We start from the raw sequence: 20260 nt of genomic DNA, 5'->3' as shown, positions 1-20260 counted from the left end.
TCATGAACATCATCTCCCTCTCTCCCCCCTTAGGTTTCATCAACACATCAACCATCTCTCCCTCTCGTGTGTGTGTGTGTGTGTGTGTGTGTCCGTTCCCTTTTCCCGAGTGGAAGTGCGAAACTGAACATCAATACTCTGTGTGCATATTTCGTATACAGATTTAGTTACTGCCCACCTCCAATCTGATTATCTGAAACCTAGAAATGAAAAGATAATGTTCTTTCCATGCACAAATGGAATGTTATAGGGTCCTAATAAATGAACGGTTAATTAAAGTACTTTGGACATATAAACTATGACGCCTAGTGGGTCATGCTTGTGTTGTTACATGCATCAAGCTATATGGATCATAAACTTAAAATGTCCAAGTAGAAGAGTAAAACAATCGTAAAAATTTTGTGTCTGGATTGCAATTTATAATTAACCAATTGTCTCAGGTTGTGTTGATCAGCTTATAAAATTTAATCTTCAATGACAGAATTTCATAATTTTTTTTTCTTATTTCTAAAACCTCATCATAGCAGTGTTCATTTGTGTGACTACGTTCACAGGAAACGACTTCGAAAGCAAGTTGGATAAAACCAATATACATGTTTCATGTTTGGAGCCGGCCGACAGAAGCCAAACATTTTGGATAAATAATGAAATGTACTTTGCATGCAATGTAATCTTATGTGTAGGTGTGATCTTAGCAGTAATTTGGATGAACAAAAATAGAGTCAAACCTTTTTTTGGATTCAAATGAGTTTTTACAATCGTTATAAGAAAAATTAATGGGTCTTATAGCACTCAATTTTTTATATTGATAAAATCAATACTTGAATTGAAACATATAATTTCGTGCTAACATAATTACCGTAAATGTATTATCATGTCGATATTTCATTTAAGATAGTTCGTAATGAGAATTTTAGATCATGATGTAGTTTTTGTTCCAGACCTAAGTCGTTATACCTCCCTCCCTCACCCTCTCTCTCTCTCTCTTTCTATATATATATATATATATATATATATATATATATATATATATATATATATATATATATATATATATATATATATCACAAATTAGTAAACAAGGCACTTGGGTAGTCCATGCAAAACCAAACATATGCAAAAATAATGCCAATATAGGTGGAGAGTTTCACAAACTCTACATGCTTGGAACCCACATCAGCAGTATAGACAAATCATGTACATATGTATATACACATATTTGTGTGTGTATCGTGTACATATGTATACGCACATACGTGTATGTGTATCGTGTATGTATTATTTAATTCTTTAGCGGTTATTGTGTCGCAAACAATTCGCTACTTTTGCTAAGAACACAAGGTTCGTGGATCGCTTATAGCAAAGCCCTGATCCGCATGCTCAATATTTTCTCCAAAGTGCTCGATGTAGTGCTCACTTTTAATTGCACTTCTCCGAGAAGGAAGGAGCCTCTAGAGAGAGAGAGAGAGAGAGATGTACAATCCAAGCAAATGGGTAGCTTAATTGTCAAACAATCTTCTCTCTCTTAAAGAAGAAAGATGATTACCTTGTGAGTGAAGAAAAAAATGGAAAAGAGGACAAGAGCTGGAGTCAAAGACAAGGAGACCAGTGGTCGCCATCAACCTCTCTCTCTCTGTCTTTCTCAAACCGTTTCTCTCATCGACCTGCAACCACCAGCTTGATCATCAGCTGTCCCTCCTCCCCAATATTTCAAACAAGCAGGAGCGTAGGAGGCGGAGGAGGAAGACAACCCTTTCCCCGACATCTTCTATCACCTCTACATCATCATCAATCTCTCTCTCTCTCTCTCTCTCCCTCTCTCTCTCTCTCTGTACAGTGACGTGAGAAAGCAGGGAGAAGAGCAGCAAAAACCAAAAATCCTGCGCACTAATTGGAGGCCGGATAGACGACAGGCCACCATCATGAGAAGATCATCAGATTCTGCCCCTCCACCGTGTTGTAATAAGCTGCTTACAAATATTAATGGCAATAACAGCGACGGTGGCGGCAGCAGCGGTGGCATGTCAAGTAATAAACTGCGGAAGGGGCTGTGGTCGCCGGAGGAGGACGAGAAGCTGATAAGCTACATGATGCGGAACGGGCAGGGCTGCTGGAGCGACGTCGCCAGGAACGCCGGGCTGCAGCGCTGCGGCAAGAGCTGCCGGCTCCGCTGGATCAACTACCTGCGACCCGACCTCAAGCGCGGCGCCTTCTCTCCCCAGGAGGAAGACCTCATCATCCACCTCCATTCCATCCTCGGCAACAGGCATGCACTAACGAACTCTCTCTAATTTTTTTTTTTTCGAAAATGGCAAATAACTCCATCATCAATTTACTTAGATCTATAATATTAAGAAGCTGGTATTGTGTTATCATATTAGTCATGTATTTCTTTTGATCAAGTTTGCTTGTGCATACGCATATATCATAAAATACAAAGAATTGATAAGACGCACCGCTGCACTAAGTCCCCAGTCACATTAGATTTTTTCAGACCTAAATGTTCTAACGTCCATCTATATATCTTGCAGTTGCGGACTCACGTTAGCTTGTGTAGGCAATTGCCCACATAGACTCACACCCAACAGTCATTTACTTATAATTTACATATTTCACATATTAATGCTCCTCAGATAGAAATTTCTGGCTCTACTACTCATGCTTTGCAGCCTTTTCACATGTAAATTGTATGATCCACCGGTGCATGCCAAGTTTGAAAGAAGGCGAATTATATATTCTATTATGATTTAAGATGTAATTTTCACAAATAATGCAATTGTTCTACAACAAGTAAGATTTCATCACAAATATTGAAGCCATCTAGAGTCAGTAGATGTAATTAGGGACGAATTGCACCGGTCTCGCCCACTAGCATGTGCTTTCCCAATGGTTGCCTCATTTGCTTCTTGGTGTCGCCTCCTGCTACTTTCATCTTATAGACGGCCTTTTCCTTTCCCTCATAGCTTTACTTGCATGGTGTCAACTGCTTTTTCTGCTGAAACAGAAATCTCTCTCTCTCTCTCAATTTATCTATCTATCTCTTTAGATTTCTCTTTATGAAATCAGCATGGCTCCTTAACGTTGTTAGGTGGAAACTTGTAGCCTTGAAAGTTCTTATGCATCTAAAGATGCTTAAGATTTCTCTTTCCTGTGCAATGATTTGACATTTGACGTTCCAGCCTTATGTTTCTTTTTAAAATTTTAACCACATGGGTATGACATATATCACTATTTTAAAGCATAAGTATTCACTCCTAGATTGGCTTTGTTTAGATGTTCTATAAAGTTCTATAGCAAGATCTAAAAAGTTTAACAATTTCACAGTTTTCTAATTTTGCGCATACACAAAAAAAAGGACTAATAATCTAAAACTGAATCTATAAAGCCCAGCATAGGGAAGCCCTAATTTTAAAATTATATCTTAGGTCTGAATTTTTAATCGCAAGTTGCAAATGGATATAGTTCTAATTAAACATATATAGTCTGATCTTCTCGCACACGACGCCGCACTCACACATGTTCCTGCATATGAGATCAGAACGATGACTGGTATGAAGATGGCATATCTATCATTAATTAATATAAAACTTAAGCGTTTCTTAAATTACAAAATTTTGACATTTCTGATTGTTGGAATTTCATCAGATGTATATATATATATATATATATATATACATACAAAATCAACTATGTAGATTATATCTATATATACTATTAAATACAGAAAACTAGATTAATTTGTAGATGCATGTGCATAAGCTTAATTACAGGTGTATCACAGTTAATTACCAGAGAATCAGTTACTTTTCTTTTCTGAAATTTCGTTTCCCATCTTGGCTTTGCTTCCCAATTCAGATCGCTTTCTTCATTGATCATATCAACTACTGCTGATGAAATAATTTTTCAAGAAATTTAATTACTTGTTCAGTTTCGCTTCACGTATCACTTTCCATACAGAACCAGATTTACCTGTTGCCGTGTTTGTATGCATGAGAACGAAGAGTTGCCATGGCCATGAGATCCCAGCAGGCAGCTAGTTAAATTATGACAGTCGCACACATCCCTCCCTCTACCCTTTTTTATTCTATGTAGCTAGTTAAATTATGACAGTCGCACACATCCCTCCCTCTACCCTTTTTTATTCTATGTAATTTGGTCCAGCACGGTATGATAGCAAGCAAACTTCACCAGCTTCTTGATTCGAAAGTGCATTGATTGCTTTACCTAATATATTTCTTCTTTGGCAAACTATTTTACTATCAATAGTTAAGAGAAAGCACTTAGAGTGATTTAGAAGATTGTTCACTTTTAGTTTTTTCTCTCAATGATCATAAGGATACAGTTGTCAGATTGAGAACATGTCTAATTTAAGCGATATATTTGAGAAAAAGTAGAGTGCAATTATTATTATGAGACTAAGAGCAAAGTTGATTCAGTCTTTTCCTTTTTCTTCTCAACTTGAGAAAGCATGTTTAGTTGTATGATTTACTTAACCTTAAAAAAATATAAAATTAAAAGGTAGATGAGAGAGAGAGAGCATGTTAAGTTATCTATGTTAGATTTGACTACCCAAATGTGCATTGCACATATATGTGGAGAAGAAGAGCCCTAGCACCCGAATGAGAGTCAAAGCCCCCTTTCCCGTGCCCCAGGGTCCAAGCCTGCTTCCATGCATGGAGAGGAAACCGTGTGCCTTCATCTTAGTAACTATCAGAATGACTGAAATGCGCATGCAGGATTCTGTAGCATTTCAAGAAATCCATCTTGTCAAAACGTGTAAAAAGCTGTTAGCAATTTAAAGAACACATTTTTCATTTAAAGAACCAATATTTTAAATTAAGATTTATACTATAATAAAACCAACCAACTATGAGAATCACACTCTAATACAGCTAACCAACTATGAGAATCACACACACACACACATAACAATTAGAATTTTGACTATAAAACAGCTTGCTTATAACAATGATAGCTGCTTAAAACATTAAGATTTGTAGGATAACGGTGTTGCCCTGAGCTATATCTTCATCAGTGTTATCCGAGGCTGCGAAATGGGGGTTATTTTCATCACAACAAATTATATATATATATATATATAATGGATTCATATTGAACGCGAACAATGTTGTGATCTTGAATAGATTGTACTTTGTAAAGGTTAGCTGGTAGCTGAAAAGACTATTTTATGGTTAACAAAAAAACAAGTTTTACCACTACATATTAAGGCCCTTATACGATATGGTATATATGCAGATGTTTGCCTTATGTTGATTTTTTCTAAAAAGTTTAATAGGTCAGAGATAATTGTGTCAGAAAACTCTTTGCTATATTATGTACATGTCTAAGTAATTGAAAACATTCCAATTTTAGGAAGTGCTAGCTACCGAATAGGCGAACGGCGAACTGACTTTTACCAAGCCATAGGCGCACCATTATCAATTGAGTACAATTAATTGTCCTTCATTTAATTATATAGGAAACTAAGATTAAAAGGTTAGGTTGAACCCAACCCCTGATTTCTTAGGGTATAAAACGTGTGTCGTGCGCACTATTTGCTTGTCGGTAGCGTTCTTGTTTACAACACAAAGAGTTGGCTTTGACTTTGAAGAATCGAAATGAAGACTGGTACCTGCCACCTCTATTCAATTCGGTTACACCAAAATTCTAATGATATGTACTCGAAGGACTAGTTGGTGGGTCCCATTTACACTTGCGTCAACAAGGAGAGCCGGCAGTCTCGAAAGAACCTTCGTATCCAATCTCTTTAATTACTTTCTACTCGCCCTTAACAACTAACTAATATTAATGTTTGCGCGTCGATCGTGCTTCCATTTATTATTATTTGTGGACTGTTTGCGTGATAACTCCAGCTTAACTGCAAAGATGCTTGGCATAATGCATACCGAAATCAAACTGATGACACGAGTTCTTCGCACCTGCCAGGTCCATCAATTCTATTGTTTTTCATTCATGTGCAACCAACCATATGACCCAAACTTATTAACGAACCTCAAACATGATTTTCTACTTTCTTTTATCGATTTTACTTACTTCCACCACCTTACATTGCTTGAAATTTTCTATTCAAGATAAGCTTACACGAGAGAGAGTTAAGTGGAGATCAAAGTAAGGGGTGAAAGACTCCTGAATCCTGCTTCTCTGTATATTTAAACTCAAGCCTTCAAGAGGAGTAGCGGCTCAAGAAACAATGGAGGAGAAGATGTTCTATCTGACGCGCCTCCTCCAGGACCAACTATGCTACGCTCCTATGGCCTTATGTCTGTGTGTGTGTGTGAGAAAGAACGAGATTGCTCTTGCTCATAACATTGGCATTTATTGATGCACAGGTGGTCACAAATTGCGGCTAGGCTACCGGGCAGGACTGACAATGAAATAAAGAACTTCTGGAATTCTACCATCAAAAAGAGGCTCAAGAATCAACCAGTACAGTCGACAACAGTAGCAGGAAAGCAAAGCCATGGCAGTTCCGAGACTAAGGATCATGAGATGACGGGAGGATTCACATCCATGCAGGAACCTGCCATCATCATGTACATGGACTCATCGTCTTCTTCTTCCTCCTCATCCTTATCCATGCAAGCTTCCAATATTCACAGCAACCGTTTCCATCCGTCTCCGTTGCTAGAAGCCGGCTATGGCGGCGCCACAACCGGCTTGACCAGCTACCTCCACATGCCCACCAGCTTAATGGACGGCGTAAATGCTAATATTAGCAGTGGCTTGGAGGCAGCTTTTCCTATCATGCATGGCACTAATGGGCAATTTTTCGTGCCATCTTTGGATAACAGCATCGAAGAAATCACCACTGCCGCCACCACCAGCGCCGCTGCCGCCACTCCTACCACCACTACGACCACCAATGCTGATAACAACTACTATAATACCAATAACAATGCTGGCGATGCTCATTATTGGGATGCAGACAAGTGGAGGTTGAGGGATTGGGATTTGGAGGAGTTGATTGAAGATGCATCCTTCTCTTTACCCTTCCTTGATTTCCAAGCTGAATAGCATTCACATGCAGGCTTCTAGTAGGTCATGCAGTCTTTTGACGCATTAAAATTTGGGGTCCCAATTTTTTTTTTATTAATTTTGTGTGCCTTTTCTTTGAAGGGCTAGTAGCTGCTCAATTAATTAGTTCCATGCTCCTAAAGGCTTTCCAAAGGAGTCCTACTAGTTTATTCCCTACCTTACTTTTTTGAGTTTATTAGATAAAAGAAAAAGAAGTAATCACATGAAGAGGCTTCAAGTTTTTTCACTCACACAATCCCGTGGGATTTGTGCAATTTGAGTTTGGAAAAACCAGAAGAGGTTTTCATGGTATACAAAATAAGGGTACGTATCTACTCATGAATGACACTTCAAGTTCATCAACTTCTTTTTCTTTTTTTTGTTAACAAAAAGTTTTTTTACTTTTCCGGATGCATGCATCATATTAGTGCTCATGATAGCTGGTTATATATATTGGTCATACAATATTTTAGTGGGAAAAGGGTGAGCAGCAATTAAAGGCAAAATTATGGGTATATATGTACTGCTGAAAATAGAAACATGTATATAGAAAATTCAGTGCTTCATTTTTTCTTTGTGTCGTGATACTGTAATTTGCTTTGTACACTAATACACAATAAAAAATCACTTCCCTTTCAATATAGACGTGCACATATTTTTCTTCGGATGTCCTTTGGTTTTATAAAAGTGCTTTTATAGTTGAATAGTTGACTGGCGAAGTCATGACAGCTGATCTCTTGAATGAATCTCCATAATCCATCTATGGCTTCAAGATAAATATTCCTTGGGAAGATGATTCACGACATACTACAATGCACTAACAACATCAGGCGCAGTAATGCTGTTGATTGTCACATTGAATGATGAGGATGTTGAAACAATTTTCACCATGATCTAACTTGCCCTCTAGCTTCCATAACATCTACTTCATGCATACAAATTGAGGAAGGATGATCTAAGAACAGAACCAACATTTTCCACTAATCGTGTAACCTAATGTAAATCACCTTTAATTCAAGGAAAGATGGGGCCAGCCAAATCACTATAAAAAAGACCGATTCATCAACGCGTGGACAAGAGGACGTCGCTGAAAGGCAACTATTACTGACGTACAGGGGTAAATGTGGGTGAAGATTCTTGTTTACCAATATCCAAAGGAAAATGTCGGTAAAAAGTAGCCTTTATCAATGCGTGCCACCGGGATGTCCTTTGAGATTAATGTTGAAAGGAAAGAAACATTCAACCGTATGTGATCTTGGCTAGTGAGCTTGTTGACTGATGTAGTAAAGCACTTAAGGCGCATGTTGTTAGGTTCAGAATGGACACCTAGAGAATAGTTTGTGTTTCAAGCCGGAGAGATTCAAAGCGAGGTTTGCCCCTAAGATAACCCTATTTCCCATTTTTATTTGTTTTGGTAAGTACCCCTAAGATGTCATTTGGCAATAATAACACAATGTTACTGTCCCATGAATATTTGGTAAAAAATAAGGCATATTCATGGCACATTGTAACAATACATTTTATGGATCTACCTTATTTTTTGGAACACATTCATGAGACAATAACAATGTGTTATGATCACCAAGCAACCCCTAAAAGGTTATATTTCTTGATGAAAATATTGTATACTTCAACAAATTGCAGCTTGCTCTTTATTTAAAGTAATAGTTCCCATCCATGATATGGATAAGCTGTGATGACTTGATCACTTCTAGCCTGATCATTCTAGAGAGATTCAAAGAAAAAATCTCAATAAAATCAATCAAAATTAATGATAAAGGAAAATAAAATTTTTCCACAAAATCAGATTTAGTTTCCCATCCTTGTCATTGCCAAGATTATGAGAACTTCACCTATTTAAGTTCTTTCTATGCTTTGTGTAACCAATGCTCAAGATGGCATTTCATGGTGAAAACCATGCACATTTAATGAAAATAAGTTTTTCATTGCTTGTTCTTATTTGTTCTGTTTTTTTTATATTTTTTCAACATGGTATCAGAACATGGTGCTTGACGAAGAAGAATGAAGCCCATAGATGACCTGGAGACGACCAAATACATCACTGCCTTCTTCACCAAAGTGAAGATTCGATCATGTGAACAAAATCTTGACGAATCAAACTTGTGATTTATGAATCGCTGTCAAATTTGGCCTCACCGAATCATTGCCAAAGAGATGGCATGATCACTTTTTACAAAGTATTGCAGCAAACTTGGACTTTTAGATCCATCATCCAGTTTGAAGGAGGATGTTAACGATAAGGTTGAAAGACGACCATTCTAGAGAGATTCAAGGAAAGAATGTCCGCAAGATTAATCAAAATTAATGATAAAGGAAAATGAAATTTTCTACAAAATCAGATTAAGTTTCCCATGATTATCATTGCCAAGATTATGTGAACTTCACCTATTTAAGTTGTTTCCATGCTTTGTGTAACTGAGGCTCAAGATGACCTTCTATGGTGAAAAACCATTCACGTTTAATGAAAATAAGTTTTTCGTTACTTGTTCTTATTTGTTGTGCTTGTTTTATATTTTTTCAATAGTAATGGGCAACATGTAAATAATGGAGGACATAGGAGTTGCCCACAATATTCCTTGAAGCGTACCTAGTGGTAGGTTTCTGGTGATCGTTGATTTTTTATAGACTAGATTGACCATATATAGTTATGTAGCTATAAGTAGCTTTCTTAGTTCTTCCGTATTCACTACAAAAAACGAGAAGTTCTAATGATGGGCAGAACACGTCAGTATAGGTTAGAAGCCATGGGCATGAGTATCGCTGACGGACATGGCAATCCGACAGTGAAGGAAAGAAGCCGACAATATAATAGATGATCATTACAGACGGTTTTCTTTTCCGTCAGTAAATGCAGCAAATTTACCAATGGGAAATAGCCCGTCATTGTAGCTTATATACTAACATCGTCGCTATCCATAAGTAAAAAGCATAAATTTACTGAAGGGCATGCACCATCAGTAATTAATGTTTTAGTGACGGTTTTGTACCATCAATAATAATGTTTCTTTTTTACCATTTCATTATATTTGTACAACCCAAATAATTGAATTGTGAAAGTACTGTTCTCTTGCTTTTAAATAGAGTCATTTTAGTTGGGATTAAATCATTTTCTTTTCTTGTTAATAAATATTCCCTTATCTTCAGGCTAGCTTGCTAATCAGAAGGCTAGAGAGAGAGATGAGCTTTTTTTTAGGGGTAATTTTTCATTTAAAGTTTTTAAAATTTTTATACAAGACAAGTGAAATTTTTTAAACTTTATATGTAAACTTTTATTTTATTTTATTTTTTTTTGAGGTGGGGCAGGCCTTGGCTCCAACCCTGCTTTTTTTAGGATATCAGAATTGGTGGTTTCTTTAGAACCTGTTTGTTTGTGAAACAAGACCTTCCCATAGGTGGCCGGATTGAACATTCTTCCTCCGAATCGGAAGAAGCGCCACCTCCCTCTTTGCTAGCTAGGCTGTGTTTTAGTTAGACCATTATATTTTTAGGTGGATATTAGTCGGCATTTAATAGTTGGTGATTATATTTAAAAAGTTATCTTTAGCATTTACCTTAGCAATTAGGGATTCAAGTGGAACCAAGTTAGCTCTGGAATAGAGACGTCAACAAATTGGATTTGAAGTTTGATGTTCTCTTGGACATATTTACTTTTTTGGAAGTTCACGTATTTGAATTCAAATTCCATTTGAAATACGAATAAAGAAAAGACACATATGAATCTGATTTTCACAATTCAAATTCAATAATTAAAGTCACATTGGTATCCGATTCTGAATCTTAAACCAAATCTGGACCAGATTACCATGTTTTACGAACTGACTTCAAAATGCTTGGAGTACATTGGATATAGAACGTTGACTTAAAACTAAATCCAGGCTGAATCTGCTTGTGACTCCAATCCGATATCTATATACACCCAAATCTGAATATGATCAGTGTTAATTTCTTAATCCATATCCCAATCCGATCAGATTTCTTAATCAGTGTTAATTTCTTTCCCATATCCATTTTTTTTTAAAAAAAAAAAACACCAGTTCGGATAGATATCAGATCCAAATCAGATTTATTGACATTAATTTGAACTGTCGACCCTTCCTAAAAACACCTAGTTAGGGTAAAGTCATTTGGTTAGGCTGTGCTAGTTTAAGTAATTACCCTATTCACTACTTTAGTTAGCATAAAGTTTTATTCCCTGCACGCATTAGGAAATAACGTGTGTTTGGTTTCCTATCTATCCCATCATCGATAAGTTTAGGTTATTTCATTGGCATTGTCAATCATAGTGTGTCTGCTAGAATAGAGCTTAGGTGTTAGAATGTTTTTTATGATTTTATGTATGATCAAGTTTATTTCACTTCTCCATGTTATGCATTAAAGGGTTGTTTAATTTAGACTTAGATTAATACATTGGTTACTTTGAAGATTGAAGTTCGTTAATGTTCTTATATGCATGGTTGGAATTTGGAGTCATGTATTTATTCTTCTTAATGTTTACTTATGGGGAACCGCCTTAGATGTCAAACCTTCAGGGCAATAAATATCTTTACACCTACAAAGGTTTGGCTTGCTGCATCCTGAGTGGACCTATAGTACATCGTTTAAATGAGTGTCATACTTCACGTAGTTTACAACCTTGTGATGGATCCCTTGAGTGTGAACTGCCTTGTCACCCAATTGCATTAGGCCTCTTAAGAAAAGTTGTCGTTTATTTACTTTGGTACAAATTGATTGGTAAAGTTCTAGCCCAGTTCAATTATGTAATGATCTTTTGATGGGAGATTATTCAGTCCTGTTAACGGCAGCTTAGTTAGGACTATGGATTATCTCTTTCTTTTTTTTTCTCTCTCTCTCTGTGGAGTGGAGCTAAGGGGCCGGCAATGGTTTGACCCCACCTTCAAAAAAAATTACGTGTAAATTTTAGAAAATTTTACTTATTTTATATAAAAATCACCCATTTCAAAAACTTAAAAACTTTAATTTAACCATACTCATAAAAAATTTATGGGCTTCCTTTGCAGGTTAGATGGTAAATCACCTTCGAAACCATATAGAAAACAACAAAGACGTCTTTTCATAAGGAGAATTAGCAGGCCAACAACAGATAAAATGTTGTTTACTTTATGATCTTGATCCTATCCACCGAAGCATGCATTGGTCTCTGAACCGTGCAGCTACATAACCATTTACAGACAATATATAACTCGGACGATATATATGAGATCTAAAAGGAGGGAAAAAGTGACTTGGCAAATTAAGTTTGGTAAACATTAACGAGAGCGGGTCGTGCATGTAACGTTCCGGTCCTGTTTGGGACGCAGGAAAACGTGATCTTTGCGGTCCAGGAACAGCAGAGTACAATGGGTATGGTGAGTGAAGCCGCTTGGCCTGACGATGCCCCATAGATGGGCAACGTGTGATTTCATGCTCAGTCGCAGCTCAAGGGGCAGCCCCATCCCTGACTCCAACCTCGCATCCATCGCCTCCCCCGCCGCGTACATGGCCTTCTCCTTCCCACCAATAAACAGCCTGAAGCTCAGCACCGTGTTCCTTTCCACATACATCTCTTCCCCTGCATGCATGTATGCATCCTAATTACATATACAAGCACAGCCATATGCATGGCTAAGACAAGGCAGGCTCGATCATGGCTATGTTAACAAAGTTATGGTATACCAGTTCTGTTTTACTGCAAAATGTCACATGGAAAATCATAATGTTTTCTTATGATCATATATATGATCAACATTTCTAGTTAGCTAGCGCAAAACTATTGTCAACTTCTGTGATACTGTAAATCAGCAGTGGTTCCGAATTATGGGCTCGCTAGCTATATATAGATATAGATGTCGAAGAGACAGAACCATTGATTCCCTTTCAAAAGTCCTGTATAGATGCACTATATATGCAAGGCAAGGAAGGTTAATTAAGAGTAGTTGAATTTACATGTGAAATGGCAAGAGTGAGGCTTTGAAAGGCCAGTTGCAGCGTTGCTTTGTGAAGGTGAACACCAAAGACCCTAGATTTGTTGTCAATCTCCAAATCCACAGAGCAGTTGAACCTCAGCATCTTGGTTGGGACGCCAGACTTGTCTACTCCCTCAGCCAACCTGAATTCTCTAATCATCACGTCCTGCAATAATTAACAGATGGGCAGAAAAATTTTTCTTGTGTCAATGTAGCCGTAGTCGGACACAAATCTGGTTCGATATCTGAGTGAGCAACAAGGACCTCCACCATCAGAGAGAGAGAGAGAGAGAGAGAGAGAGAGAGACCTTGACATTCAGTTGGGGTATAGGCTGTCGTGTAAGGAGTAAGAAGACAAAAATTGCAGCAAGAAAGCTAACCAAAGCCTTCCATGCAATCTTCACCACAAGGTACACACAATGCGCCGAAGTATCGAGGTCGTCGTCATCGCCACCACCACCATGGCCGCCATTATCGCCGCCACCCACATTGCGGAGACCGTTCTCCAGCTTGGAGAAGACGTAGTTGGTCTTGGCTCGAAGGAAGGAGCTGCTTGATCCCCTGGAGGACGAGTATCGTGAGAGGTTGGACCTGGCGCTCTGATCGGGAGGGAGGGCAATAGAGAAGCTGTTGGAGTCATTAATGGCGTGGTGCCGATGATTGGTAGAGACGATCATGGCGGTGGCAGCACTGGCGGTGAAAGTGGAGGTGATGGGGGAGAGCAGCGGCGTCTGATCCGCCTGCTGAGTTGTGTGGGTGTGGGCATGGGAAAGGGAGGAGTGGGGGCTCTGGACGTAGTAGAGAGGAGTAAAAGCTGCTGTGAGTGCCGCCGCTGGTGGTGGGTCGCCGGAATGATGGGGAGAGGAGAGGGCGGGAGAGCAGCTGAGCCTCATCTGTTCTTCCAATTCATAGCCTTCCACCTGTCTTTGATTCGACATGTGTGTTCGTTTGTAGAGGTCGAAACGAAGAGGAGGAGGGAAGGCAGTGGCGTTAATTAGCTTTAAGAGCCAGGAGGTCGAGAAAGAGAATGAGTAGTAGATCTGATGTTCTAACAATTCCAAAGTTGATGATCTCTAACTTTTTCGGCTCACAAAATCTAATTGAAGGCATTGAATTTTAATGACAGCGCAATGCATGATTTTGTTTGGCAAATGAATTTATTTTACTTGAAATAAATATACATCCTTGGAAAAAAGCTAGCTTTGAACTTAAACTTTGGTGAGCCGATGGCATATGGCTGAACTTATTTATAAACATTAAATAGAACACAGAAACAAAAGCACTTGTATATGTCACGAAGGATTGTGGAGTCTTGCTCTCAATTTGATTGGCTATTCCCTGTCTTCACATGGATCCAACTTTTGTGGTATTTAACTCAAGGGTGTTGATTACTATAATTTTCCGATGTAGCAGCTCTTCTTTTGAGTCTGGACTTTTGTATTTAAAGAAGAACACCATTTCTGTATCGTCTATTATAGCCAAGGTGGGAAGGCTCTTACGCAAGGTTTTTTCTTTTTTAATTAGGAAGAGTGGTTCTGAAGCTTGGGCTTCGGTTTGGCCCAGGCCGGATCAACATCTAAAACTCGGGCTCGGGTTCGGCCTAACTCGAAAAATCCGAGCCCAAGTCTGATCCGATTACATTAAAAAAATATTTTTAAATATCAAATAATACATAAAAATAATTAATTAGAATAAAATTATATATATATATATATAAAAATTAATAAAAACTTAAAAAATCAATATCAAGCCCAATTTGGGCTTATCGGGCCCACCTGGGCTGGCCCGGGTCTCATTTTTCCTTGTCCAAGCCCAGGCCCAAGTCAAGTCGAGTACCTAGCAGCAGCTCGGCTTAGTGCGCAGGCTTAGTGGTTCATTACACTGCCTCAAAGACTTCCTCCGATGTACCCATCATGCTCAGGGTTCACAACTTACTTCAAGACCTATTACGGTGTAGAAGATGAACACTCGGTCGTGACAGCGACCACAAGATTTAAACCTCAGACCTCTTTGAGGTGGATGGTATTGCGGACTAGTGTTATATATAGGTCGTTCCTACAAGTTAAACTCTTAAAGTCTTGGTGTTATATATATATATATATATATATATATATTGGTCGCAGTTTTATCTCTTCTTTACTGCCTTTTTCTTTGGTACTGATGCCATTTCACTCAAGGTAAACTGGTTTTATTTTGCAAGCTTGACTTAACCTCAACGAATGATTTGGGGAAAAGGCAGGGAATGGGGTTTGTCAGTAGCAAAAGGCAGGTTCACAGCTTAAATTGTCATTAATTATTCACCATACATCATAGGTGAATTTAATTGGGACAGAAACCCTTTTAGCTAGAACATTCGTTATATGTTCTTAGGATGTGGTTAATTTTGAATTAAATTTGTCAATTTGGTTGTTGTTTATCTTAATAGGATCTATTAATAAATTCATATTATCAATCTTCAATCCAGTTGATCGGTTGTTTGTTTTCTTTGCTTTGTCTGTCTGCGTTTAGATTAAGATCAAGATCCTGCTCTAGTTTATATTCTCTGAAATGATTCTTACAGCGATTAATTAGACTGAACTAATGGGTGGGCATACTAAATTAAGGGTCTTTTTCTGGTAAACAAGGACCACTTTTTACTTTTCATGTGATATGTTGCAGACCATACGTTTACAATATTGATCAAACAGCTAGATTGGCTTTGATCATGACCTCTCATGTATATTTTTATTATATATGACATCAAATATATGGCTCGATCTATCATTTTGCTTCTGACTTCTTGAATCACAGATAACTAATTGGGTGTTGGTAGAGAGCAATTGCAGAAATGGGGCTTGGAACTCAATTTTTGAAGTTCTATTCTGAAAAATTAATTTAACTATGCAAATGTGATCACCTCCATGATCTGGACTTATTCCCTTGATTGATAGTTATTTGGATGTCATGTAGGAATATATATATATATATATAAAGAAATTTTTAAAAAATATTAGTCCACACCAAGCACCAACATAGATAATCGTTTCCTCGCTGCCAATTTTATGCCCAAGCATGATTAGCTAGCTATTGAACAAAAAAAAAAGGTGGTGTTTAGGTATATTCTAATTTTTAAGGGCAAACTAATTATATGTAACTAAGTAAATGGGTCCTGAATGTTAACATAAAAATAAGGAATTTATGTGGGAATATATATGTTCAATTGCCTACACAAGACCACATGTTGCTCGGCCACGGAGGCAACCATATTAAATAATTTTATCTCCCATTACCACCTTAAGTTCATCATTGGTGTCCTGCGAAATTGTTTTGAGTGCGCATGCCGTCTAGGGTTCATAATTTATTGGGGGTTTCCAGGCTTGTGGGGCTTGTTTCTCTTTGGTCAATCCATTGCTGTCTGTGCAATATATGGAGGAAATGATGAAGTGAAGGCGGTAATGGGAGACATAGTTGCTTTTCCTTGAAGGGAGGAATTGTAGTCATAATTGGAGCATCTAACTAAGTGGAATTTCATTTGATGATGCAAATGCAAGTTTCCTAACACATTTTCTTGAGATCAACTTTGTCTGTGATTCACTTTTTCTCTTTTCATTTTTCCCTTTTCTTTTAATTACAAATACCGAGAGAGAGAGAGAGAGAGAAATGTTGCAAATATACATGAAGCTTTTCTAGAGTTTAACACGTGATTTCTAATTATTTATGGGTATCCTAATTGGGGTTCATAAGTGGCATATACAGCATGATACTATGTAAAAGGAAACTATATATATATGTAACCACTTCATAACAATCCAATGGCTCAATGGTGCTTTAGTAAACAAATGCAGTGTCGATTGTTGCAGTCATGGTCCTACTTGTTATGCTAATTAAACTTGTCTTGTGATCTATATTGCGAAGCCTGGTGGTAACTATGCTGGACTAGGCACTTTACGTGGTATATATACAGAAAAAGAAAAATGCAAAAAATTATCAGTCTCAAATTGGTCCGATGGAATTCTTTAGCTGGTATATCACCGACAGAAGTACACTACATCTCTTCTGTAGACAAAGTGTCCTCGGTCAATTTTTATTTGATTTTTTTTCACAAAGTGACGACTGACACATACAGACACGGATATCTCCATGGATATATGTAATTCAGACTTCATTAGAAAGTGGTATTATGATTACCCACAAAGGGGAAAAAGGAGGATACAACTATAGTTTCAGTTACAAATCCAGAGCTGATATTACTTTTCCCTCGGTTGCTTGATTCATCTTTCTCGTTCATTATCGAGTTCCCTCTGTTCAAACTGCTTTGTTGATCAAGTCCTTGTCTGTTTGCCTGCAAAGGGGTGTGTGTGTGTGTGTGTGTGTGTGTATGCCCATTCTCAGCTTTCCGTTTTAGATTTTGATTTTCTTTTTGAAAATTGAAGTCACGCCCCTTTAATTTACCAAATAGTTGTACATCTATAATGTTCCCCAAATTACCAATATTTGAGGTGCATTAGTGAACTTTTGCTGCATGTGAGCAGATTTAATTTTATGTGCATAATGGAAAAAATGCCCTTTTTTTCAATTTTTGGGGGACACCAACTACCATAAGGTAGCACAAGATCCGGGGTTTGAAACTATCACGCTGGACGATGGTGAGTCTCTCTCTTTCTCTCTCCTTTTGGGGAGAACCCTAGTTTTTCTGACATCCTTGGTCGAGAGATGTTTCTGTGTGTGTGTGCAGGTGTTTCCTCCGAGAACTTTTCGCATGCATTTGTGATCCACGCGAGTGATTTAGGGTTTAGGGTTTAGGGGTTGGATCTCAAAAGTGTGGTTTTGTCCTGATTGAGGATTTAAAAATCCAAGGTTTTGAGATCCAACGTTTGTTAAAACCATAGATCTTGCCTTAAAATCCAACTTCGGCTATCAAACACAGCCTAAGGCAGATATCTAATATATTAAGCCAACAAGGGATTCAAACAATGAACTTTGGCCATCTTAAATTTGAACGGTCATAATTCTAATGCTATAAGAAGCAGAAGAGCTTTTATGAGGCAATTTTCTGATTTTTGATCGAACTGTACGTATTAAAATTCAAAAAATGGCCTGCCATGGTACCCACTAGCTATCTGACTTCAAATAGAGGCCTCAAGAGCTAGAACCTTCCTGCTTTAACCAATGGAAATGATGTGTAAACATGATCTTGCAGCAGAAATTGATTCTAGGAATTACAAGGTCACAATGGTCCACTCTGCTAGCTATTTATGGCTTTGTTCCATGACCGCTACAAGAGCATGACTAAGGTGAGCTTTTTTTAATCAATATGCAGCCTTATTTGGACAATGTTTACCATTTGGACCATCTTGATTTTTCATCAAACTGACAAAATGTTTTGTAGCGTTTATAGTCTCTTACTCACTTAGAGCCTTTTGTTTTCTATTTTGCAATTTACATATTGATACTTGATTAGCCTCTTCCTCTCTATCTCTCTTTCTCCCTCTAAGAATTTGGTAGAAACCTGTGCTGTTTAACAACAAATAAGAAAGTATTCTTGCAATTGATGACATGCTTCATTCTGGAATGATAGATCTAATGGAATGATACTGGATATATACTAAATGAACAGGATGGAGCTGCACAATAGAACATAGAGATGTACTTAGTATAAGAGATCTAGTCTTCACCATCTTCAGTTTTTTTTATTGTGTATGTTGCCATTTATAGCTCTCAAAGTGAAGGGTGTTGTGCAAAGAATAATACATATGATATACAGCAGTTGTGGACTTGGTGCACCAAAGTAGGGCAGAGTCAGAATTTTTTATTTCCATGGGACACTAAATATATGGTTAACAAATTTTTAATTGACCATGGGGTAGTGATCCCAAATCTTGTGGGGTTACCCCATATAACTCGACCTAAGTTCACTCAAATTTTAACAGTGAATTAACGTTCCAAAGCGGGTATCCATGGGATGTATGCCCCATGGGAGACCCAAACTACCTCTGCCCCTGGTACCAAGATGCTAGTTCCATAGAATCAGAAGCTTATCTTGTGAACTATGTGAAATTCCATAAAGCAACCGTTGTAGGTTTAGTGTCTCCAGTTTGTTCGTTAAGACATGAGAATGGGTCATTCTACTTAGATTATGGTTCTTTTGTAGAAGGCTCTCTTATGTCCATTTGTTTTTTCTTTTTTTGCACTTTATGAGGACAGGTTGACTTTAAATATTTCAGACATAGCAACAACAAGATCAATAAAGTTCATGTATAGCAACCTTATATTAAGAAATCATATAGTTCTAGTCCTCGAACCACCTCAATGTGGTTGTAATATTGTCCTGGATTTTGTGGAGCTTTGATGGACCTACTTGGTGGAGAAACCAATGGAAAGTAGAGAATACTCCAGATTGGCATAGTTCTTCACTCGGTATTCATCTAATTTGAAATTGGCCTATTCAATAATTTTATATATATATATATGTGTGTGTGTGTGTGTGTGTGCACGCGTGTGCGTGTGTGTTTGGAGGGTTGGGAATTGAATGGTGACAATGACTTTTTAGAATCACCAGCCAGCTAACAGGGGCCAAGGTCATTAGATCCAACATGATGGATTGTTAAGAGAAAAGCAAAGAGAAAATTGTAAAGGGTATTTTCATTTTTAATATTAGTTCACACCCTTTTCTCTTTGTTTTTCTCTCAATGATCTATCTGCTTGAGATGGATGACCCTAGTTAGATGACTCTAGATATTCTCAGTGTTATATATATATATATATATATATATATATATATATATATATATATATATATATATATATATATATATATATATATATATATATATATATATATATATATATATATATATATATATATATATATATATATATATATATATATATATATATATATATATATATATATATATATATATATATATATATATATATATATATATATATATATATATATATATATATATATAGAGAGAGAGAGAGAGAGAGAGAGAGAGAGAGAGAGAGAGATCTAATCATGACCATTTATCTGAATCAAATATATGGTTGAGAGAAAAACAGGGATGAAAATGTGTGAAATAATATTAGATAGTGAAAATGTCAATCACATTTTTTTTCCTTTTTGATCCAATGGTCCTTGTTAGATGGCTGGATGACTCTAAAAATGTATAATCACCATTCAATTATATATATATATATATATATATATATATATATATATATATATATATATATATATATATATATATATATACATG

General features: G+C 37.2%; 2 protein-coding genes across 2 annotated transcripts; one reads left to right on the top strand and one right to left on the bottom strand.

Annotated features, from left to right (window-relative positions):
- The first annotated feature begins 1730 nt into the window (after positions 1 to 1730).
- Positions 1731 to 7636, top strand: LOC116256124 (transcription factor MYB46). The gene is made up of 2 exons (XM_031632350.2): positions 1731 to 2266; positions 6351 to 7636. Exons 1-2 carry the CDS (start codon positions 1923 to 1925, stop codon positions 7033 to 7035), a joined length of 1029 nt encoding a protein of 342 aa, XP_031488210.1. The 5' UTR covers positions 1731 to 1922; the 3' UTR covers positions 7036 to 7636.
- Positions 7637 to 12179: 4543 nt separating this feature from the next.
- On the bottom strand, positions 12180 to 14174 carry LOC116256477 (uncharacterized). The gene is made up of 3 exons (XM_050078416.1): positions 13328 to 14174; positions 13000 to 13185; positions 12180 to 12626 (listed from the first exon to the last, which is right to left on the bottom strand). The coding sequence occupies exons 1-3, from the start codon at positions 13955 to 13957 to the stop codon at positions 12324 to 12326; spliced, it is 1119 nt and encodes a 372-aa protein (XP_049934373.1). The 5' UTR covers positions 13958 to 14174; the 3' UTR covers positions 12180 to 12323.
- Between the last annotated feature and the right edge of the window lie 6086 nt (positions 14175 to 20260).

This window comes from Nymphaea colorata, chromosome 6 (assembly GCF_008831285.2).
Source record: "Nymphaea colorata isolate Beijing-Zhang1983 chromosome 6, ASM883128v2, whole genome shotgun sequence".
NCBI classification, from domain to species: Eukaryota; Viridiplantae; Streptophyta; class Magnoliopsida; order Nymphaeales; family Nymphaeaceae; genus Nymphaea; species Nymphaea colorata.
Note: the sequence above shows the minus strand (reverse complement) of the source record. Positions and strands in the feature narration are given on the sequence as shown.

What these genes read in the sequence shown, in the direction of transcription:
- LOC116256124 (XM_031632350.2), top strand. Translation starts at nt 1,923, where the DNA reads ATGAGAAGATCATCAGATTCTGCCCCTCCACCGTGTTGTAATAAGCTG. An exon ending in CATTCCATCCTCGGCAACAG is followed by an intron (nt 2,267 to 6,350) that starts GCATGCACTAAC and finishes ATTGATGCACAG; the next exon opens with GTGGTCACAAATTGCGGCTA.
- LOC116256477 (XM_050078416.1), bottom strand. Translation starts at nt 13,957, where the DNA reads ATGTCGAATCAAAGACAGGTGGAAGGCTATGAATTGGAAGAACAGATG. An exon ending in TACCCCAACTGAATGTCAAG is followed by an intron (nt 13,186 to 13,327) that starts GTCTCTCTCTCT and finishes TAATTATTGCAG; the next exon opens with GACGTGATGATTAGAGAATT. An exon ending in TCACTCTTGCCATTTCACAT is followed by an intron (nt 12,627 to 12,999) that starts GTAAATTCAACT and finishes TACATGCATGCA; the next exon opens with GGGGAAGAGATGTATGTGGA.